The 20,466-nt window shown below is 41.4% G+C and overlaps 4 protein-coding genes across 4 annotated transcripts; 2 read left to right on the top strand and 2 right to left on the bottom strand.

The window, feature by feature from the left end:
* The first annotated feature begins 116 nt into the window (after positions 1 to 116).
* On the top strand, positions 117 to 1,465 carry alkbh2 (alkB homolog 2, alpha-ketoglutarate dependent dioxygenase). The gene is made up of 3 exons (XM_070905026.1): positions 117 to 390; positions 472 to 670; positions 750 to 1,465. The coding sequence occupies exons 1-3, from the start codon at positions 117 to 119 to the stop codon at positions 1,057 to 1,059; spliced, it is 783 nt and encodes a 260-aa protein (XP_070761127.1). The 3' UTR covers positions 1,060 to 1,465.
* Positions 1,466 to 1,504: 39 nt separating this feature from the next.
* usp30 (ubiquitin specific peptidase 30) lies at positions 1,505 to 7,018 on the bottom strand. The gene is made up of 13 exons (XM_070904616.1): positions 6,942 to 7,018; positions 5,629 to 5,738; positions 5,371 to 5,544; positions 5,164 to 5,267; positions 4,963 to 5,061; positions 4,661 to 4,706; positions 4,482 to 4,576; positions 4,316 to 4,375; positions 4,117 to 4,203; positions 3,817 to 3,897; positions 3,359 to 3,581; positions 3,164 to 3,275; positions 1,505 to 2,940 (listed from the first exon to the last, which is right to left on the bottom strand). Exons 1-13 carry the CDS (start codon positions 7,010 to 7,012, stop codon positions 2,667 to 2,669), a joined length of 1,536 nt encoding a protein of 511 aa, XP_070760717.1. The 5' UTR covers positions 7,013 to 7,018; the 3' UTR covers positions 1,505 to 2,666.
* Positions 7,019 to 8,191: 1,173 nt separating this feature from the next.
* On the top strand, positions 8,192 to 14,251 carry svopa (SV2 related protein a). The gene is made up of 16 exons (XM_070904524.1): positions 8,192 to 8,226; positions 9,384 to 9,541; positions 9,913 to 9,998; positions 10,120 to 10,218; positions 10,728 to 10,799; positions 11,031 to 11,155; positions 11,244 to 11,307; positions 11,448 to 11,573; positions 11,675 to 11,803; positions 11,915 to 11,988; positions 12,123 to 12,199; positions 12,717 to 12,821; positions 13,486 to 13,597; positions 13,680 to 13,761; positions 13,869 to 13,958; positions 14,039 to 14,251. Exons 1-16 carry the CDS (start codon positions 8,192 to 8,194, stop codon positions 14,249 to 14,251), a joined length of 1,647 nt encoding a protein of 548 aa, XP_070760625.1.
* Positions 14,252 to 15,814: 1,563 nt separating this feature from the next.
* On the bottom strand, positions 15,815 to 20,176 carry LOC139284385 (D-amino-acid oxidase-like). The gene is made up of 11 exons (XM_070904639.1): positions 20,139 to 20,176; positions 19,418 to 19,613; positions 19,225 to 19,339; positions 18,766 to 18,842; positions 18,311 to 18,376; positions 17,608 to 17,662; positions 17,306 to 17,410; positions 17,118 to 17,200; positions 16,746 to 16,863; positions 16,357 to 16,455; positions 15,815 to 16,277 (listed from the first exon to the last, which is right to left on the bottom strand). The coding sequence occupies exons 2-11, from the start codon at positions 19,609 to 19,611 to the stop codon at positions 16,152 to 16,154; spliced, it is 1,038 nt and encodes a 345-aa protein (XP_070760740.1). The 5' UTR covers positions 19,612 to 19,613; positions 20,139 to 20,176; the 3' UTR covers positions 15,815 to 16,151.
* Positions 20,177 to 20,466: the final 290 nt, after the last annotated feature.

Genomic DNA, 20,466 nt, shown 5'->3' with positions numbered 1-20,466 from the left:
CCCACATTGAAGATGCTTTTTTCACATTTATTTTAACGTCAAAGTCAATGTTAATGTCTCATTCTTCTTTGCATCATCCAGGTCTGAAAAAAAAAAACTGAAATTAAGTAACTGCAATGGAAAAGTTTGTGTTTCGGGGACAGAATAAACGCTCCTGTCCCAACGATGCAAGAGGTCCACGGAAGAAGATCAAACTGGAGAGTGATGAGAGGATGAAGCAGGAGGAGGAGGAGGACGACGAACATGCCGCTTTAGCAGAGTTCTCTGACCCTGTTCCCTGGCAAAAAATAGAGGCAGAGGGACTAGACTGTGATTACGCTCAGCTGTTCTCCAAACAGGAAGCAGACCCTCTTTTTAAACAGCTGGAGGAGGAGGTGGAGTACTCAACAGGTACAACATCAAACCTTTTTATGCAAAGTTATGAGCAGAGGTTGCAGTGTAGTTGAACGGTTGTGGCTGTTTTTGTTCCAGGGGAAGAAGCAAAAGTCCAGGTGTTCGGAAAGGTGTACAACATCCCGAGAAAGCAGGCCACATATGGAGACGCAGGACTCGCCTACACTTATTCTGGGGTGACACGTTTAGCTTGCCCGTGGACTCCAACCTTGGAATATATTCGGGATGCTGTCACAAAAACAACTGGACAGACATTTAACTTTGTTCTGGTCAACAGGTGAGAAGTGACTGTAAAGTTGTAAAGGTCACAGTTTTGATATTTGCCGCCCTGCTGAAAGTGTTCTTCTCTCCATCAGGTACAAAGACGGGCATGATCACATGGGTGAGCATCGTGATGACGAGAAGGAGCTGGACCCCCTCTGTCCCATCGCCTCCGTCTCTCTGGGAGCGGCACGAGACTTTATCTTCCGGCACAGAGATGCTCGAGGAAAACAGAGCCGCCGACAGATTGAACCCATCAGGCTGGAGCTCGCTCATGGAAGCCTGCTCCTCATGAACCCACCAACCAACACTTTCTGGTACCACAGCCTCCCTGCTCGCAAGAAGATTTCCCTGCCTCGTATCAACCTCACATTTAGACGCATACGACCAGGCAGGAAGAAATGACCAAGTCCGGATTATCAGCCGGGACAAATGGGGCCATTGCCCAAGAAACCTCTGATTTAGGGGCCCCAGTTTGACAAAAAAAAAGCTTAACACAAGGTCAACTTACTAGCTTTTTGGTGAGATTTAAACCCCATCTCAAAGTCTTCACAAGCTTACCAACTCCATCTAATGATTATTTTGTGAGTTTCTTTAGCCCTGAGCAGCGTTTTCCCCTTTAAATGATGTATTTTATTTATTCTTATGAAGAATGTACCACTTATCTCTATAGTTTTGTCTGAGGCCCTTCAGTGAGGACCACATGCTCAGTCCGCTCACAGAAAATTCTTGGATCTGGTAGAGCTTCAGTGTTTTGGACACTTAAGGAAGTCGGTGTTTGATGTTCGGCATGTCTACTGGCACACAATCTCTGTTGTCTCATAAGTAGCAAATAAATACAACTCTAAAGTGCGCATTTTCATATTTTAATATCTGAAAACAATCACCTTTACAGATTGCACATAAATACACACAATCTCACATGAATATACATTAGTGCAAATCGCAAACATTAACGAGGCCATTTCTCAATTTGACTTGGTTGGTTTGGTTTGGTTTGGTAGGAGCAAAACGGCAGTTATCAGTTACACAGAATTTCAAATATTCAGGATAACTTGCCCAAAAACCTGCAGTCATACTGTGGCTTCACCATCGGAGAGCAGATCATTTAACAAACTGTTAAACTGATAAACTGTTACACATCAACACCATGCCGAGCGGCTCTGATGCATCATATTGTATGTTCACATTAGTTGTAGCACACACGTGTTTTCATGTGTTAAAAATCTCGAGCATTAAAGACAACATGGCACTTTAACCTTAACTGTGCAGCTCTGCAAATCACGACAGTGTAAGGATTATTGGAAACATAAAAAAATATCAAATTCAACTGCTTATGAACGATGTCGATTGAAACAACATTTCCACTACAGTTTACGTACACTGCTGGGAAAGATTAGGCAGATTAGACAATAAAGAACCAGAGTTAAGGAAAATTCTACCTATTTGACTTTTCATAATATGTAACAACCTCTAAGTAGATTAGAATTCCTAATCAGCTACTTCTGTCTGTGTCTGTAATGTACAGACAGTGGACAAAATAACAGGAACACCTTAAAGTATATTGCTTTCCAATTTAACACCAAAAACTACAGCATCATAAAAATGCCACAGAATTGAGTCAACACCTCTGACAGCCTCACAAGTGCACAATATTGTCAGGTGTTCCTGTTTTGTTCTTTTTTGTCCCATAGAAGCCAAAAAGTTACATGACAGAAATTGTTACAACTGTCAAAGAAAAGTAGCTTATATGATCAAAGATATCTGACTAAAAATCCTGCAGGTCCATAATCTTTGGGATTGAGAGCCTCCAACTCTGGATCGACCTTCAACATGTTGCTGTAATCCACGATGCAAAGTTATCTCTACAATAACTCTACGATGGCTTTCCTCTCTGGTCTCATGGTCACAAATCCACCTGTCGGTAACCGTGTTGGAACTGGCACATACAGCCCAGGCAGTCTGACTGGAAAGGCAGAAGTCAGCCAGGCTGTGAGGTTGTAAGCTTCTGGTCACTCCTCTGATGTGCGCACGGCGAGGTTCAGTCTTCGGACTCTCTCGTAGAAGAGCATGTAAGCGTTGGAAGACAGCACCTCGTGTAGACTGGCTTTTCGTACCGAGTCGTCCGACACCCACAGCCACTGAGAGCTGAAGGGTGAAGGGCTGAGAGGTGAGGAAGGGCTGCGAGGTGAGGAAGGGCTGCGGCGGTACGTGACGAAATGTCCTGAGTGCATGTCACCGTGGTGGACCAGCACAGCCGTGAGCTGGAAAAGGTACTCTGTAGAACTGGAGGGAAAGACACCATGATGACAAGACACGTACAGATAAAGGAAAAACAAAATAAAGTTTCTGGTAAGGTGCTGGGCCACCATGAGCCAGCAGAAAAGCTCTTAGGCATAGTTTCTCCAAGTCTCTGAACTCTACTGGAGAACCATCTGCACTTTAACAGATAGCTGAAGCCAGCAGTGTGACATATATTCCATGTCTGAAAAAGTTGCACCAAGTTTACCTGTAGTCATATGTGAGGCCGAGCTGTGGGTTCACACCAGGTGAGTGAAGAAATACAGACGAACAGGTTCCATTGGAAAAAGGGTTGTTGTTGTTGTTACGGTGCTCTGCATCTGGAAAACAAAATGCAACACATGTATGACGACAAAAGACAAACTGAATGTGAAGCACGATGATATTGACAAATCCAACATACCAGTGCCATTAGCAGTGGGCTTCTCTGTGGAATCGTCTGAATTTTCTGCCTTTATGGGCTTTGGAGCGCATTTGAACCACTGACTTCTCTGTGTGGACACATTGTGTTTGTAGCGGTCCATTGATAGATACTCTGTGAACTGCACGTGCTCCTGTCTTTTGATGGGGGTTCCTTCACTGGACCATGTCAGTCTTTGTAAATGGATGCAGAGGCACTGGGGGAGCTAGCAGAGGGAAGAAAACGTTGGACAGAGATTTTGCTGAAAGGATACAACAGTACATCAAGATTTAGAACATCTGTCATTAAGAAATAAGGGGAAATTTTGATCTATGTAACACTTCACTGTTATGTTTCTAAACCTAAACTGGATAAAAACAAGCTTTCGCTGTGTACTGATTTACATCTTAGGCTACTAATATTCAGCTAACAGTGACATGATAAATATAAGTGACAGTTACCTTTCCCAGTTTTAGCTGTTTAACAAATGCTGTCCTCTGGCTTTCCAGAACTTGCCCATTTACTCTGGTCCCTTGTTGAAGCTGAGTAGAAGAAATCCAAAACAAACAAAATCAGCAAAATACATTTTTGTAAAGAAACACGTAGGCCTTTCTCGTGTAAAACATGACCGTCATTTGAATGCATATGGAAGTACCTTGATGCTTGTTTTGTCACATGGGTTTCCTGTCTATGATTTTCAGTGAATTACATACTTAACAAAATGATTAACAGAATTTGGCAGGACACTATAGTGAACGTACCTTGGTGCAGTTTTCACACTCCACTTCTTTGATGGTTTCTGAGGAGATGAAATGCTGAAGACATTGATCTAGAGAGATCGGTCGACCCTGAGGACAAATGCAGATCAAATTAAGCCAAACAGAACAACAAAAACATATATTAAGTAGTGATTCTATAATAACTTTTTAACAGTCATGTGTTCTTGACATTTGTGCTTACCCACTGAGGTAAAGGGATGGACAGGGAGAGGCTCTCAAATGAGTCATATCGCACCGGACTCTAAACAGACGCAGAGCAGAGGAATAAATCACCTTGAGCAAGTAAAAAGTCAAACAACACAAACAAATTTTCTATTCACTTCCTGGCAAAAACCAAACAAACTCACTTGTTGTTCGCAGCGCTTGCAAGACATGTTGCTTGTTAAACGACCATGAAAAGGATGCTGAAACTTCCAAGGACTTGGTATTGGATGAAGAGGGGCTGCAAAACAAGAAGTGAATACAGATGAAACACATTTCTTTGTGGTTTGATATTCTAGGCTCCATAAATTCTTTGTCTCCTTACCTCGACTTCTGCAGGTCATAGTTTTGTCATCTTGATCAGGGAGACTCTGGTATGAAACAAACACATACACAAAGAATAACTGGGAGTGCAGTGCCAGATTTGTCATGTTTGACACTTCTACAACACGGACTACAGTTCACATACTAAGATTGGTTGAGATTTTAAAAGGAGTAGGGGTCAGAGTTTGGGTTAGAATGGTGCAAAAACCTCCCTCCAGGCTACACTTGTGCTCATAAGTGCTGAACTGAGCTGCAGAGCATACTGGGGGCATCAGGGAGATGAGTAGGCAGATGACAACTTGCCTCGAGTGACTGCATGTCAAACAAGTGAGTGACTTTGGGTTGACGATCCCGCTCCTCCTCCAGAGAAGATGTAAGGACATGGAAGAGTTCATGTGCATCCTGAGAGGGGATAAACCAAACACACAGACAACTGTTTAGACTTAAATAAAACACTGCACTGAAATATAAAAATAACACCCCTCCACAGCATTATTGCCTGACCTGCTCTTCAAATGAACTGATGTGCCACCGGTAGAGTCTGAGAACTTCCAGGAGGCATCCGGCATCAAGTACATCTTCCTCCCCAGGCTCCTCACTGGACAGAACTGTGAGTGCAGGGACAGAGACATCATGCATGTCAAAAATATGAATGAACACTGCATGCCTGCTACGCTCTAGTGACTTATATCACAGACTGGTTTTATATACCTTTGAGAAGCTGAAGCAGTGTCATGGACAACTGGTTGTCTTTGCATGACTGGATGAGAGGCGGACCCGAAAACTTCTCCAGCCACCTGATGAAGGATGGACATGCTGCCAAACCCTGAAGCAAAGAGTTCAGGAAGCAGGTGTTGCCTAAGTTCAACAGACCAGGAACCATACCTGAAAGAAAACACGAGTCATTGTAAGTTACTGCTATTACAACCCTACATATAATCTGTGTATTACATTGTCATACTGACTTACCTCTCTTTCTCTTCTTTCTCTCTGTAATTGGGCCCCACAAAACGTATACTCCAGCTGCGATCGCAGCAGCTATCCCACCAATGACACCCCAGTTTTTTATCATCTTGTTTCTGAAAAGACATCATTATGTTAATGAAGCACAACAGATGACTTAGGATGGAGGGGAGTAAAAGAGAAGACATGTGAAAACAACAGGAAACAGGAGGGCATGAGGGCAGCAGGTAAATATATGCATTCATACAACACTTCTGTAGTTGAGATACAGTAATGATACTGATATGTGTTTTTGTTTATTCATCATGTTTAACACCTGAATCTGGGCACTACAATGACAACAAGTTGATTTTTGGCAGTAACACCAACATGATATGTAATAAAAGCCAGTAGTGTATCTTTCTTGTGTGTAGGAGTTGGCCAACTTTCATGTCGACAGGTTCCAGTTCTTTATATTTGTTATACTGATTTGTTTCTACACTCATTGAGATACATGCTGTGGACAAAATAAAAGATACACTGCTCAATGTAATGCAATACAATTCGACGAACAAACTGAGTTTTTGTGCCTTTGATTTCATCAACAGACGAAGCAGTGTTGCACAGCCCTGTCTCAGTGAAGCATGTAGTAGGGGACTGGAAACGGATTTGGGGCTTTAAGGGAACCCTCATAAATACGTTTTCTTCTTCTATGTATTATAATTGCATAATCCCTCCCCTTAAGACACAGACAAAACAACGCGTCAAGTAATGCAAACTAAATGCATTAATAATGTGATCCATTAACCTTTGAGCCGTTTATCTGTGGTAAAAACAGACCTGACGCAACTTCAGATCAAGCAAAGCCTCTTCCAACTTAGCCTCGTCTGCTAGTGAAACAGTCATCAAAGCTTTAAAATCGTGTTTTGTTTGTTACGTTATTTTGCACGACATTGTCTAGTTAGTAACGATATTAACTACCCCCACCTCACCAACAACCCACACTGCCGTTAGCATAACGTTACAGTAGAGGGGCTAGCTTTAGCGTTTAGGCTAACTTACCGACAACACTGGGGTTAGGATGCCATCGGCGTACTATGTCGCCTCCATCAATAAATAGCCAAGCTGCTGTCTTGAAATATTGGTAGAAAATATCATTACTACGTATCCCTGTTAGCAGGTTTTGTAACTGTAACGTTAAACCGGACTCCGTGTCTGTCTGCTCCCCTGTCTGCGCATGTTACACATTAGGTCAAACGTACGGCGGCGTCGTGACCCTCTTTCCTCCGGTCCCTCTAAAAATAAGCATTAGATGTTGTTTGCCAGGGGGAAGGTTTTACCTGACTATGGGTCCGGTGCCAAGGAACTCCCCAACAAGCTTATCAGAGCTTTCTGGTCTGCACCACAACATCCTGCTTTCATTGCGGAACTCCCGTCTTTGGTGGCGTGTTTCAGGACGGACCCACTGAGGAGCGGACCGACCGTGTTCGCAGTTTACACTCCGACCGCCGAAATGTTTGTTGCGCACATTTCTGAAGTCATGTGAGTTATCTACAGCTACAACCTTGTCAAGCGAATATGTGACAAAGTTCAAACCAGATGTCAATTGTTCCTTCTTCAAAGCAAACTCTGCTACATGTACTTTTGCTTTGCTCTCATTCAAGACAAGTTTGGCAAGATGTTTCTAAAGGTGTTATTAACATTAATCACAAATAAACAATTCTGTCATCTTATAAAGTCGTATATATTGCAATGCTAATTTTCTGAATATTTTATTAACAAAAAAGCTCTGTAACACCTACAATGTGTTCATTTAATTGGTCTATATCAACAATCCCTCATACCAGTTTTTATTTTTCATTGTTTAAATAATTGTCATGGACTTTTGTCTTTAGAAGTGTTTATCTTCAATGTAGTCAATGCACTTTTCTATTTACTGACATTTTCAAGTAAAGTAAAAAAAAAAAAAAAAAAAACATCTAATGCATAATTTATTGTGCTCATACTTTACAGACTGGCAGCAAACAGTAACCCAAAACAACATGAGGATAAATAGATCCAAAAATAAATACATTGTTTGAGATAATTTGACACACAATAGCAAACACACTTTTCACAGTTGCTTAATTCCCGTCAGAGTTAAATCTAATACATCATGTTTGGTCCATTATTTTTGAATACTTGTATTTTATGTAATCTTATTTTATTTATCTAATTGTATTCTATTTAAATGTATTTATTTAATGGGGTAAATGTAAATAGCAATACAAATTTAACTGATCATCTCAAACGTGTTTATTGATGACTTACATCATACCAACAGGACCGGAGGTTTACTGATTGGAGGTGTTGATAAGTCATGTGTAGGACAGCAGTAATCAGCAGTCATGTAGTGTCAGATCCTCCTGAGCTCATCCTATCCACTCTCCCTCTCTCCGTGTCTCGTGCTGTGACTCGCTCAGGGCGGCCTCTCATTGGCTGCCGGCGGACACCCGGAGCAGGTCGCTCTCCTCGGTGCTGAAATCGCTGCACGTCGTGATAATGTAAACGGCGATGAGGCCAAACAGAGCGTCAGTCAGTAAACACCAAAATGGACGATGATCTGTTCCAACTGAGACAGCTGCCGTGAGTAGACCACAATCTGCAAATTAACGCCTTCTGGTTTTATTCAGTCTGTTTTCAACCGTGACAGCATGATCGGCCGACTCGTCGCCCTCTGGCAGCTTCGCATCGTGTTTGTTTGATTAGCTCGCTGGACCACAAATAGCCTGACATTCCTTAAAAGCAGCATTCATTTAATTACAACATATATCCAGTTATACTGCCTGGAAATGTTCCAAGATTAAAGAAAACATTAGAACAAGTCAGCATGTTCAGACACTGCTGGTGGTGCCGTTTGTTTACAGTCGTAGCATTTCCCTAAGACTGTTTTGGTTTTATTTATTCATACGAAGCAGGTTTGCTGTGATTTCTAAGCTGATCAGTTTTCCACCTCAACTTGTAATTGTGTTCGCCGTCATGACTCAGTGCCTAACGTGATTTATTTCAACCCTGCTGTACGTACGTGAAGATAAAGGCTGGTCCATGCAAGTCTAGCCTGGTCGGCATGAGCAACATTACTCAAAGACATACATACTTACAAATAATGATGAATTTTCAAAATAAAATATTTGTTAATCAAACAATAAAACTTATGGATTTGGAATAAGCACTCCCAAATCTATTCCAGTTAGTCATTATTTTCAAGGGGTTGTTACAGTATTACTGGATATATTCACATCCTATGTCTGTCTTCCTAAAGAGCCTGAAAATGAAGATTATAGTGGCTGGAAATCTCACAAACTCATTTGCAGCACTTCTCATTGCAAGAAGGCTATGTTATGTAATTACAGTGATTAAGACATCACTGGCACTCTCCAAGTTCTCTTATAGGGTTTCATCCTTAACGAACCATCTATTGTCTGCGTGTGGGAGAAGATTATACCTTCCATCTGTAGAAAACATGCATGTTTCTGGGTATTTAGGCTTTATAAGCTTGCCAAGCAGTAAAGTGCTGTGTGCAGAGCTGTCAGTTGGCTTGGCATGGTTCACCCATAGGACGATATCACCACCCATTCACAAAATCACAGCCAGAAAAAGCTCATATCACCTAGGCAACAGCCTCTGACTCTCACTTCTACTCAGCTTTGCCCTGGAAAACTCCCCCGACCGGACATATTGTAGATGCATTAATCCTCCTGGGCTTTTAAAAAAATTATTCACATTTTTATTTTTTTCTGTAGTGTTGTCCGCTTCCGTCGCACAGGTGAGAGCACACGCTCCGAGGATGACGGCGAGAATAGAGAACAGGTTGTCAAGATTGCAGAGCAGACTGATTCAGAGTCTGTGGCACTTGCTGATGGAGCTCCAGTTCCTCGGGAGTTCGCCAATCCAACTGATGGTACAGTACGGCAGGCCTCCATTTTACACACACACAACTACACTTTCATAATACATTCATACTCAGCTTTTTCCTTCCTCTCCAAAGTAACATGATTTCGATCAAGTAATATCTTTTTCCAAGGTCAAGAAAAGTTTAAATGTCAAAAGTAACATCTCGTATAAGAGAACAGTCTCTCCTATAAATGACAGAGGCATATTTTCTGCTTCAAGTTTTTGGTTTTACTTATCAACTTATCAATGCACATCAACACCAAGTGCTCTCAACCTCAGGTATACAACTTCAGTTCCTTTACAGAAGCTCTCAGACCACAGTTCAGAAGAGGTTTGTATCTGCTCATTTAAATGTTGCCACTGTGCTCGTTCCCTCAGACACGTTCATGGTAGAAGATGCCGTAGAGGCCATCGGCTTCGGGACATTTCAGTGGAAACTCTCCATCCTCACTGGTCTGTCCTGGGTGAGAACTGCTCTTTACTGAAAACACACTATTCAAGATACTGTGTATGTGAGAGTGCATGTTTTTTCAGTAAACACTAGCATATTGTGTGTGTGTTTCTCTGGGTTTCCTGTTTGCTCAGATGGCTGATGCTATGGAGATGATGATCCTCAGCATCTTAGCCCCACAGCTCCACTGTGAGTGGAGACTGCCCAGCCTCGAGGTGGCACTGCTCACGTCGGTAATGGCCCCCTAATGTCTGCAAAGTGCTCTTGCTTGCGGTGCTATATGACTGTCCTGTTAGTTATTGATTTAGTGCTATGGGATTGTTTTGAAATAAGTGGCTTGTGTTGAACAGTGACAACCATGTGGAAAACAGTAGGGCCCCTAATTTAATGTCATGAGATTGGTGTTATAAATATTTAGATTTGAATGACTATCATCTGAGTATAACGTGCAAACAGGGGAGCTACAGTCGATTTTACTGAAGGTATCGCATAGAGAGGCCTTGGACAGTGCATATTTTCAATGACATCACTTAATTAAGATGTAGTTATATAATATTCACTGTTCATGAGAGGATAATCAAGTAAATGTCACATTCAGTGACTACAGTACTGTCTACAGTCTGAAAACATGCATGACAGGATGTGCTTAATATCAGCTATGTGTTGTGAAATTAGTGCACCTTGAAGCTGCTGACATGCCCGATCCCATCATCATTCTTTTATTTTGTTTTTATTGATGCAGGCAGTGTTCATCGGTATGATGATCAGCTCCTCTCTTTGGGGAAACATATCTGACAGATACGGCCGAAAGACAGTAAGTTCTTATTAACGCCTCTGATTGACGTGGAGATGATTTATGTTTCTGTTTCCTGTAAGACAAACTTCATCTTGAGTTTATAGGCGTTGGGAAGTTTAGCTTTTCAGTTACTGAATGAAAGAAAGTGATCGATATCAGACGCTGTGCTGCGTGCTCTCCTGAAGAGCTTTATCAGATCACCATAATTTATTTAGCGGCTTGTTATGTTTTGATCGTATGCACACACAGGGTCTGAAGATGAGTGTGCTGTGGACTATGTTCTATGGCCTGATGAGTGCGTTTGCACCTATCTATGGGTGGATCCTCGTCCTCCGTGCACTGGTGGGCTTTGGCATCGGCGGAGCCCCACAGTCGTAAGTAACCCTCAGTAATATCTCTGAAAACAACACTGTAATTTATGATTTGAGGTTGGATTAACAGTGAAATATTCCTCCTTATAAGGGTGACACTGTATGCTGAATTTCTGCCTATGAAGTCCAGAGCCACATGCATCTTGCTGATTGAGGTATGGACTACCCTGTACTAACATCTCACTCACCTATCATCCACCTAGCCATAACGTTAATCCAGAAACATGCGTAACTTCACAGCGGAATGCTCTGTTTTGCTAGCAGGAGCTCATATAATTTAGATTTTGCCTTGCAGATATTTTGGGCTCTGGGCACTGTGTTTGAGGTCCTCTTAGCGATCCTGGTGATGCCCACTCTGGGCTGGCGTTGGCTGCTTGGCCTTTCTACCATTCCTCTCTTCATCTTTGCAATCCTATGTTTTGTGAGTATGACGTTATCAGTCCTGTTCTGCAATATGTCAGCATAACAAATTACAGCTTTATCAACTGACATGTTTTATTTGGGGATGGGGGGTGGGAGCAGTGGCTACCAGAGAGTGCTCGATACGACGTGCTGACAGGGAACCAGGAAAAAGCTCTGGCCACATTGAAGCGCATTGCAACAGAGAACGGAGCACCCATGCCACTGGGGAAACTTATCGCTGCCAGACAGGTAAAAGCCTGTTTCTGCAGAAGACACGTTCTCTGGACATTATTCATGTGTGCTTTCTGTTATGTTGTCATAAGTATATTCAGGTTTTTTAATGTCTCTCCTTTTAATTAGGAGGATCGTGGAAAGATTCAAGACTTATTTTCATCCCACTTTCGCTGGACCACAGTTCTGCTGTGGTTTATTTGGTAAATGGAGTGAATGATAATGCCACACTCATATCATCAGTCATTACTCACTGATTTTCTTTTCTTTCTTACTCTCCAAAACCTCATGTTCTCCAAGCGCACAGACACATTCATTTATGTGTTTGTCTCCACAGGTTCGCAAATGCCTTCTCTTACTACGGACTGGTGCTGCTCACAACAGAGCTGTTTCAGGAGGGAGGTGCATGTGGAAGTGAGTCACTGCTCCAACACCAACAGACGCCCTCACACACTCAAGGACACACACAGATTTTAATTTGGTACACTGATAAAAGAGACAATGTAGTTCAGTAACTTGTGTGTTGAACCCCCCAGGAGATTGATGTAGTGTACATTTCTAAAACCAAGACAGGGAATTGTGTTCTCTGTGCAGTCTCTATATATTTCACAGGAGTAAAAACATCTAATATATCATTCTGCTCAGAGTGAAAAGAGTGAGAGAATCAACCCTTTTCAGGACAGACATTTTCCGTGTCTTAGCAGGAAAAGCACAGGTGTAATTGATAACATTAACAATGTCTACTACTGATGGAACAGAGCCATCATTAATGTTATTAGTGACACCTGTGCTTTTCCCTCTCTGCCAAGTCAAAATGTCTGCCATGAAAAAGGTCTATATATTTATACAGCGTGTTTTGGAAAGGCAACACAGAGGCATCACACACCGAGCCGGTGCTGAACTGTTTCCGCTGTTTCATACCTCCCTCTAGTGTCCAAAGGCAATAAGAGGGAGCTCCGATGCAACTTGGAGTGTAAATATCTGAACTCCGACGACTACAAAGACCTGTTGTGGACCACCTTATCTGAATTCCCAGGTACACAACAGTTCATTCTCTGTCTTCACAAAGTCACTCAATATATATATATTTTTATAAAATAATTCTAGTTACCAATGGTGGCATGTTTTTCCACTGTACCATCATTAATATTCTAATAATTTATTAATATTGGTACGAAAAATGTAATTACAGGTTTAGTTAATTATGTTGTGAATGGTGCATTTTTAGTAATTATTGATACAATGTTGTATCAGTGTTGTTATCCGTGCGCACTACAAGTTCTTTATACAAATTACTGAATAATTATCTAGTAAATGCTTATTAGTTGCTGCAGCAATTGCTATGTTATTTCTTGTTATTAAAAAGGTCATCAAAATAACGCTAAATACTATCTAATCATTACACCTGTTAATACGTAACTTCAGGGTATTTCAGGGACAATCAGTGAAACAGAAGATCAGTTAAGTAGAACAGCAATAGCTTAAATAAATCATCATAATTATAATATCAATAATATTTCTCACCGATGACACTTTGGCAAGGTATTAATAATTGCATTAATTGGCTGCATTCCATTTAGTTGTGCCAGGGCAACACCTAGTAACACCTCTGCTATGTAAAATAATGTACTGCACTGTAAGATAAAGAGCAAACAAGTGTACTATATTTTACAAACATGGACTTTTGCATTGTTACGTAGGACTGCTGGTGACTCTGTGGGCTATTGATCGACTGGGAAGGAGGAAGACCATGGCGTTGTGTTTCTTCATCTTCTCTATGTGCATCATTCCACTCTATGGCTGTGTTGGAAGGTAAGGTGGACACTAGTGAGAATGTGAAACATGAATTTGTGGATCCGCCATTTATCCAGCATTACTGGTTTCTCTGTCGCAGAGCGTCCATGACAGTGTTGATATTCATCGCCAGAGCTTTCATCGCAGGAGGATTCCAGGCTGCCTATGTGTACACTCCGGAGGTAAGATATGCAACCAGCTTAATTAATGCGGCTCAGATCAAATCAACAGCTGAGTGAAGGGAGCCAACATCCGAGCAGCCTCCTCAGTATTTTCTGAAACTCTGCAGGTGTACCCAACAGCGACCAGGGCTTTAGGTCTGGGGACAAGCAGCGGGATGGCCAGAGTTGGTGCCCTCATCACACCTTTTGTTGCACAGGTAACACCCTTCTATCAGTTTCCTCATTTAAAGATCTCACAACAAAAAGTGGTGATAATATTTGTTCCTCCTTCCTGCAGGTGATGTTAGAGTCCTCTGTGTACCTGGCTCTCTCCGTGTACTGCTGCTGCTGCCTCCTCGCTGCCGTCGCCTCCTGTGCGCTGCCAATTGAGACAACGGGCCGAGGCCTGCAGGAGTCCAGCCACCGCGAGTGGGGCCAGGAGATGGTGGGCCGGGCCTCCTCCCACAGCTCCGAGAGAATCCCCCAGTCCAGCCCTGGCTCCCAGGGCTGAGGACCCGTCAGCTGGAGTACAACCGAGGGAGGTGACCACGGTGAGGAAAAGAGGCAAGGAGAGGCAAAAAAAAAGCTAGAGCAGCTTTCTGTGTCCACCTCCAGTCCCATCCTATGACTCTTCAGTTTAGGCACCACAGTGGCTTCAGAGAGCCAGGCAGCACAATATTATATATTATTATTATATAGTCTTCAGCCACCATTGCTGTCACAATTTTGCCACTGACTAACTGCACACGGGGTGACTGCAAAAGACCAAAAAGACTTGAGAGATTAAATGGTGGACGACGTGTGAAACATTCTCGAACAAGTGAGAATTCAAATACTTTGAGCAAAGTATCTGAATCCTGCTTTTCTAAAGCAAAGGAGAATAAAGGTGGTACAACTGTTAGGAGTTAGCTTCAAATAACCATCTTCTTTTCAAAGAGCCTTAAAACTACCTATTCTGTTTGTGTTTGAGAGCCCTACTCTCTATGAGCCCTATGAAAAAGCTGCGTCTGTCAGCATAAGGGACATAGATGTGTAGATAAGAAAGAGCATCATCTTGTGCACACAAATTGCCTGTTAAAATACACAAATTACAAACTCAGCTTTATACTAAGCGCATTGCGGGAGTGAAGAACAGTTCCACATCATCAAATCAACAGATCATTAGATTAAATAAGATCTGCGGTTACTTCATTTAAGAGTCACTTCTGTCAAGGCAGTGAAGACATACTGCACAGTAAGTCACTGACTTTCTCGTATACAGTAAGCATCCTGTTTAAATCCTGTGTTAAATATTTCCTTTTTTCTCGTGTCAGTATTGTTTCACATTTGAACATGGATGAATTTCTGCTAAATAAATGAGAAAAAAATTACTCTAGTAATAATGAAAACACCACCTCATGTGATCATTTTATGTACAACGAGCTGAGAAATCTGCCGAAGCCTTCATAATAACCTCAGTGACATACAGTCGACGATGTTTCATAATTATCCGACAACAAGTCCACAGATCCTAGACTGCAATTGAAGACAACATTGTGTGAGTTAACGTACTGAAGTATTAGGAAATTTAAATCTGAGTATTTCTATCACCAAAAGCTGACCTCAACCTAGTTAGTAAGAATTACATGACTTAGAAAACGACATTAACATGAGCATATGGTGTTGCGATGTATAGACCATGCTGCATCTCTTGCACACATAGACATGCGAACACAACCATTTAGCAGGATGTCACATTCTGTCTTTCTGTAAATAATGTATCGATACCTGGTTTAGTTGTTGTCTTTGCTTTTGTTTGTAACAAAGGTGACGTGGAGACGGACTTTGCGCAGTCTGATTCTTCGAGTAACACACTGAGCAAAGTTTTGTTAAAAAAATAAAAAGAGATTAACTAGTATAGGTCCATCAAGTTGACTCTTTACCTGCCGGTGTTTGAGATATAGTGCTGCATTAAGTGTCTGTGTGCACAGATTCTTGTCGATGCACTGGATGTAAATGTGTATGATACTATAGTAAATAATCTTTCAAAAAGAGCAGTGGATCATGTTGTTATTTATTGTTAAACAGTGCGATGAAGGATTTTATCAGGCATAATCATTATCAGTTAGTTTTTCTACTGTTTCTACATTTACTACTTTCAAAGATATGTACATTATATTTTATAGATGTTTTTAAATTACCCATTTCTTAATTAATATTAATGTGGACGAGAGCAACAACAGGAGTGTCTCCTCTTTCATGTTACATGTACAGTACATTGTTTTAAAATGGTGTAATTACCTCAAATACTGAATATCTGTTTGCTTGAAATGTTAGTTATACACTAGAACAGCTTGTGCAGTATGGGATTCAAGGCACTGACATTGAAATGTGAAAAAGGAGTGGACCAGTCATTACTGACGGACACAAATTTACAAACGAGCTTTTGGACCTTTGCCCTTTTGTTCCACGATCTGACCAAAGAGCCTCGCTGCCTCCTGGGCGCAGCCTCTGTGAATGGTGAGTCCGTATCCTCCATGGCCATAGTTGTGTATCACCTGAATGAGAGACACGATATGTTAGATGCTGAATGACCAAAGTTAATTTTAAAAGTACTGCTAAGCTGTTAATGTTTACCTCTATTGTAGCTGCACCAGACTGTATGGTCTCCCTCTCCAGGCGGACTTTGCTGCGAACAGGCCTGAGGCCAGCCCAGTCCTCTACTATCCTGGCATGCTGAGGTTAGAGAACAACAAGACATAATCTTTCTCAAGCTTGTGTGTCTAAAGGCAGCTAAATCCAGTGGGTTGTTTGGGCATTGTGTGCTTTCAGATTTGGGTTACTTTTCCACCAAATTGTTCCTTTTCACTAACATGTTTGAGGACTGAGTTACAGAATAAGTATTCTAAATATCTCAAAAGCAAAGTGTTAAATACTTTAGCACTACAGAAGACTCACTGTAAATAATTCATTAAAGTTGAGACAGAAAGCCTTTTTATGGCCTCAACATTTTGATATCATCTCACCTTGAGACTCGGCTCGAGCTGGCAAGCGCCTTCCCAGATTTTCTTATGGTCTGTGGAGTTGTTCTGTTCACTCCAGTTTCCTAACTGGAAAACCCCACCGACTGTCACGAGGCGACTCCTGCAGACACACACGTTCTGTTTGCTCATGAAAATAACTTTGGCTACTTTGGCTCATCCCAAATTTGCAAACTATGCTAGTTAAATTTCATATTTAGCATATAGAGACTAAAATGGCACAGCAACTTGCTTTATGTGTATGATACTGTACAGTGTACCACAGTGCTCCTCCCCCTCACTAAAAACACTGCGGGAGAAGCAGCTGTCTGGTCCTAAAGTTCAGTGTTCAGAAGTGTTTTGTGTCACAAGAGCTACCCTGGAATGATGTACGGTGAATTGTAGACTCCTGTTGTGAAATTGTGAGTAAGAATCCAATGCTTCAGCCATGGAGCGTCCACCTGAAAAACAAGGGAATAACAAGGTTCAACTGCTATTTCCATGATGGTGCCTGGTTATATAAACTATTTACACTATTTATGACACTTGAACCTGTTCCCTCTCACCTTGACTATCTGACCCCGGCCCGGTTTGAGCTCAGGGTCCGGCTGGAGCTCTCCTGATCTTATCCCAGTGCAGTTTATTACCACGTCTGCCCCAGTTTCTGCCAGCTAAATACAAGGAAGCATGATAAGAGATAACACATATGTGATAACATTTTGTGAGTCTCTCTTGAGCTAAGTAGGAAAATATAACATTCTGTATGTTGCACTACTACAGACTGAAAATATCCCTCAAATTAAAAATAAAATATAATATACAATAAAAAATATACATGCAATTATAAGATTGAAAAACTTTCACTAACCTCCTTGAAGGACTCTACTTTCCTGTGATAAAATTTCACACCCCTTTTCTGCAACCTAAGTATGACACAAAACCAGATGTGTATTATGAGCACTAGAAAACAAATACTGAAAACTTTCTGACTTCTGTTAAATCAAAACTATTCAAGAGTAAGAACCTGTTATGCTTAACCACATAGGAGCACATCTGGTAGGCTTTGTCTGAAATTATTCAGTCATTTACTATTAATGTACATTCATTACACGTGTCAGACACTAATCAGGTCATTTCCATCTGGCAGCTGCCTAAATGTGCCCTTTTCCCCAGCCTGTACAATGCATGGTAGTAGTTAGCTCCCAGTTAGCGACCATTGACTGTACACTACTCTTTACTTTGCACTGTGGGATAGTTTTAGTCCACTGTATAGAATATATATATATATATCAGAGACAACAAATTGTAAACATCTTTATGGACTAGCTAAGGCCACGTGTTGAACATGTAGGATAAAATAAAACTTTATTGATCCCAGAGGAGACAAGACACTGAAATGATTACAAACTATTTACTAATTACTAACAAGCAGTCAGGTGCTTCCTTTCATCTTCTTATTGGATAATAAAGAAAATACAGGTTAAAACACCAGGATGAACTGAGTTCAACTCAGGAAATAAAAGTGCTGATACAACACGGGAAGTCACTTGAGAGATAAGTAAACTACTCACCAGTCCATCAGCCAAGGTAAGTATGTTTTACCTTCCACCATGAGAGCAGTGTTGAACCACCCATAACTGGACATATTAGAGGAGACAGATGTGTTAGAGCTGGTGACACAGAATTATCCATCCAATCATAAATATTTGTATATTTTATTGGGAACCATGCAATGTATTGTTTTGAAAGATGAAAAAAAAATGGAGTTCACGTGAAACATTTAAGTTGCTTGGGGGAGCATGGGAGATGAGGGAAAAGCCATTTTATCAGGATAAAAATTAGTGTAAGCAGTTTCTTTCCTTCTTTCTAAGCATCTATTACTTGAAATGATGTAGATTATAAATGTTTTTTACAGAAGTGCTTTGTGCATGACATGGAAATAGACTACCTAATTAACTAACTATTTGCGTCTCACTTTATGTTCTTTCCATGTTTTGCTTTCATGGCAGTTTCAGCAGGAACCTACTTGTATCCGGGGAACATCTGTAGTTCTCGCTCTGTGAGCTTTCTGAAGCCCAGGACAATATCTTTAAATGAGGGATCCTGTGATCAAAAACAAGTCAGTTAGTATTAGATCACATCATTTATGTCCTAAACACTTCTTGGCTGTGTTAGATTAATGCTAACCCCTGACCCTGAGTTTAAACCCAACCCTCGGTGAGGCTTCTCTGGTATTGTTTTCCAACTACTGCAGGCACCCATCTTTGTGCGGCTGAACAAAGCTCCACTTTCAGTCAGACTGAACACTAATGGACTGTATTTATGGTAGATATTGCACTGGTGTGTGATGCGTTTGTGAATGAGTTATTTGAGGTTACAGCTACAACAACTATATAGTTTTAATTGCACTGTGCCTTTGCTCTTGGTTGTAAAAGGTAAACAAGGACAAATCTTATCTTTGAGGTCAGAACAAAGCACTACTCACTGGGGCTGGTTCAACACAGAGGTTGTAGCCAGACTGAAGGAATATACCCATTTCTATGGACTCTGGTGATCTGAGGTGGCTCAGCAAGTAGTTAAATGTCTCTTTATTCCATTTTCTAAATGTGAGGACAAACACAGCATTACAATGGTGGCCACTTTTTGCAGTGGAGAATCAGGAGAGAGAATGCACTCACGTCTCCAGGATGTTTCCCTTATCGTAGAGATACGGCTGCCAGAAGCCAGCAGCTCCATCACTAGTGGTCAGTGGAGTGAAACGGTCCGCATACACCTCAATGGTCAGTGGACTAACGATGGAGTGATACTGCTCATAGATGCTCTGAGCTGTTGACAGTCCAATGACTCCAGCTCCAATCACTGCCACCCGCATGTCTGCATCAACATGAGAGACAAAACACATTTACATCTGAGACTTCCCCCACCACAAAGGCATCCTGTATGTATGTATCTATCACAGACACAGATTGGATGTGATTAGATAGAGGATTAGAAAATTGTTATTATATAATTATCCTTATTAATTAAAGTATGTATGTATGCATATATTATTATTAATATTATCATATATATATTGAGTAGAAAAAAGAATAACAAAAGCACAAAAGGTCGCAAACAATCAATCAATAACAAAAAATGTGGAAGTTTGCAAAGTCCACTGTGTAACCTGCTGGACAGCTGTCTCAGATATATCACATGGTTAGCTGGATCATACATGCATCGGAGTAAAACTTTTGCAATCTAGACAGCTTGTGGTAGGACAGTAGTATATCATGTAACAGAGCGGGCAACATGTCGGATACTTATGCATCTTAGTTTAGCGAGGCAGCATTTCAGAGCAGGAAAATTTAAGATTGAATTCAAGAGGACCAGTATGATTTCTGAAAGGTTTTGCTTTACCTTCAGGCTAGTGTTGGGCCACCAGTGCAGCAGTTGTTGAAACCTGTCACAACTCTCAGCCGCTCCCCCACCAGTTAGACCCGCTGGCCCAGCTGTCACATGGGCGAGGGGCGGAGACAGCAGCTACTGTGTTACTGTGACTATCAAGCCAAGATGAATCACCGCCTCTGAGGGGATTGTATGTTAACAACTATTATACTAAAATGTAGTATAGCTTGATGCCTAGCTGTCACCACGTCGGAACAAATTCAGGACCTTCACCACATATTTTCTATGCAGGTTATATTGTTATAACGTGGGCAAACAAGGATAAACAGGACGTAATTAT

The sequence above is a fragment of the Enoplosus armatus genome, chromosome 4 (genome assembly GCF_043641665.1).
Source record: "Enoplosus armatus isolate fEnoArm2 chromosome 4, fEnoArm2.hap1, whole genome shotgun sequence".
NCBI classification, from domain to species: domain Eukaryota; kingdom Metazoa; phylum Chordata; class Actinopteri; order Centrarchiformes; family Enoplosidae; genus Enoplosus; species Enoplosus armatus.
The sequence above is the reverse complement of the archived record's forward strand: the minus strand, read 5'-3'. Positions and strand labels throughout refer to the sequence as shown.

What these genes read in the sequence shown, in the direction of transcription:
- alkbh2 (XM_070905026.1), top strand. Translation starts at nt 117, where the DNA reads ATGGAAAAGTTTGTGTTTCGGGGACAGAATAAACGCTCCTGTCCCAAC. An exon ending in GGAGGTGGAGTACTCAACAG is followed by an intron (nt 391 to 471) that starts GTACAACATCAA and finishes TTTTTGTTCCAG; the next exon opens with GGGAAGAAGCAAAAGTCCAG. An exon ending in AACTTTGTTCTGGTCAACAG is followed by an intron (nt 671 to 749) that starts GTGAGAAGTGAC and finishes TCTCTCCATCAG; the next exon opens with GTACAAAGACGGGCATGATC.
- usp30 (XM_070904616.1), bottom strand. Translation starts at nt 7,012, where the DNA reads ATGTTGTGGTGCAGACCAGAAAGCTCTGATAAGCTTGTTGGGGAGTTC. An exon ending in TATGACCTGCAGAAGTCGAG is followed by an intron (nt 4,577 to 4,660) that starts GTAAGGAGACAA and finishes CTTGTTTTGCAG; the next exon opens with CCCCTCTTCATCCAATACCA. An exon ending in GGCCTCACATATGACTACAG is followed by an intron (nt 2,941 to 3,163) that starts GTAAACTTGGTG and finishes CTTTCCCTCCAG; the next exon opens with TTCTACAGAGTACCTTTTCC.
- svopa (XM_070904524.1), top strand. Translation starts at nt 8,192, where the DNA reads ATGGACGATGATCTGTTCCAACTGAGACAGCTGCC. An exon ending in TCTTTGCAATCCTATGTTTT is followed by an intron (nt 11,574 to 11,674) that starts GTGAGTATGACG and finishes GGGTGGGAGCAG; the next exon opens with TGGCTACCAGAGAGTGCTCG. An exon ending in TCACACCTTTTGTTGCACAG is followed by an intron (nt 13,959 to 14,038) that starts GTAACACCCTTC and finishes TCCTTCCTGCAG; the next exon opens with GTGATGTTAGAGTCCTCTGT.
- LOC139284385 (XM_070904639.1), bottom strand. Translation starts at nt 19,611, where the DNA reads ATGCGGGTGGCAGTGATTGGAGCTGGAGTCATTGGACTGTCAACAGCT. An exon ending in AGCTCGAGCCGAGTCTCAAG is followed by an intron (nt 16,456 to 16,745) that starts GTGAGATGATAT and finishes CTCTAACCTCAG; the next exon opens with CATGCCAGGATAGTAGAGGA. An exon ending in CTGGTGCAGCTACAATAGAG is followed by an intron (nt 16,278 to 16,356) that starts GTAAACATTAAC and finishes TCTCTCATTCAG; the next exon opens with GTGATACACAACTATGGCCA.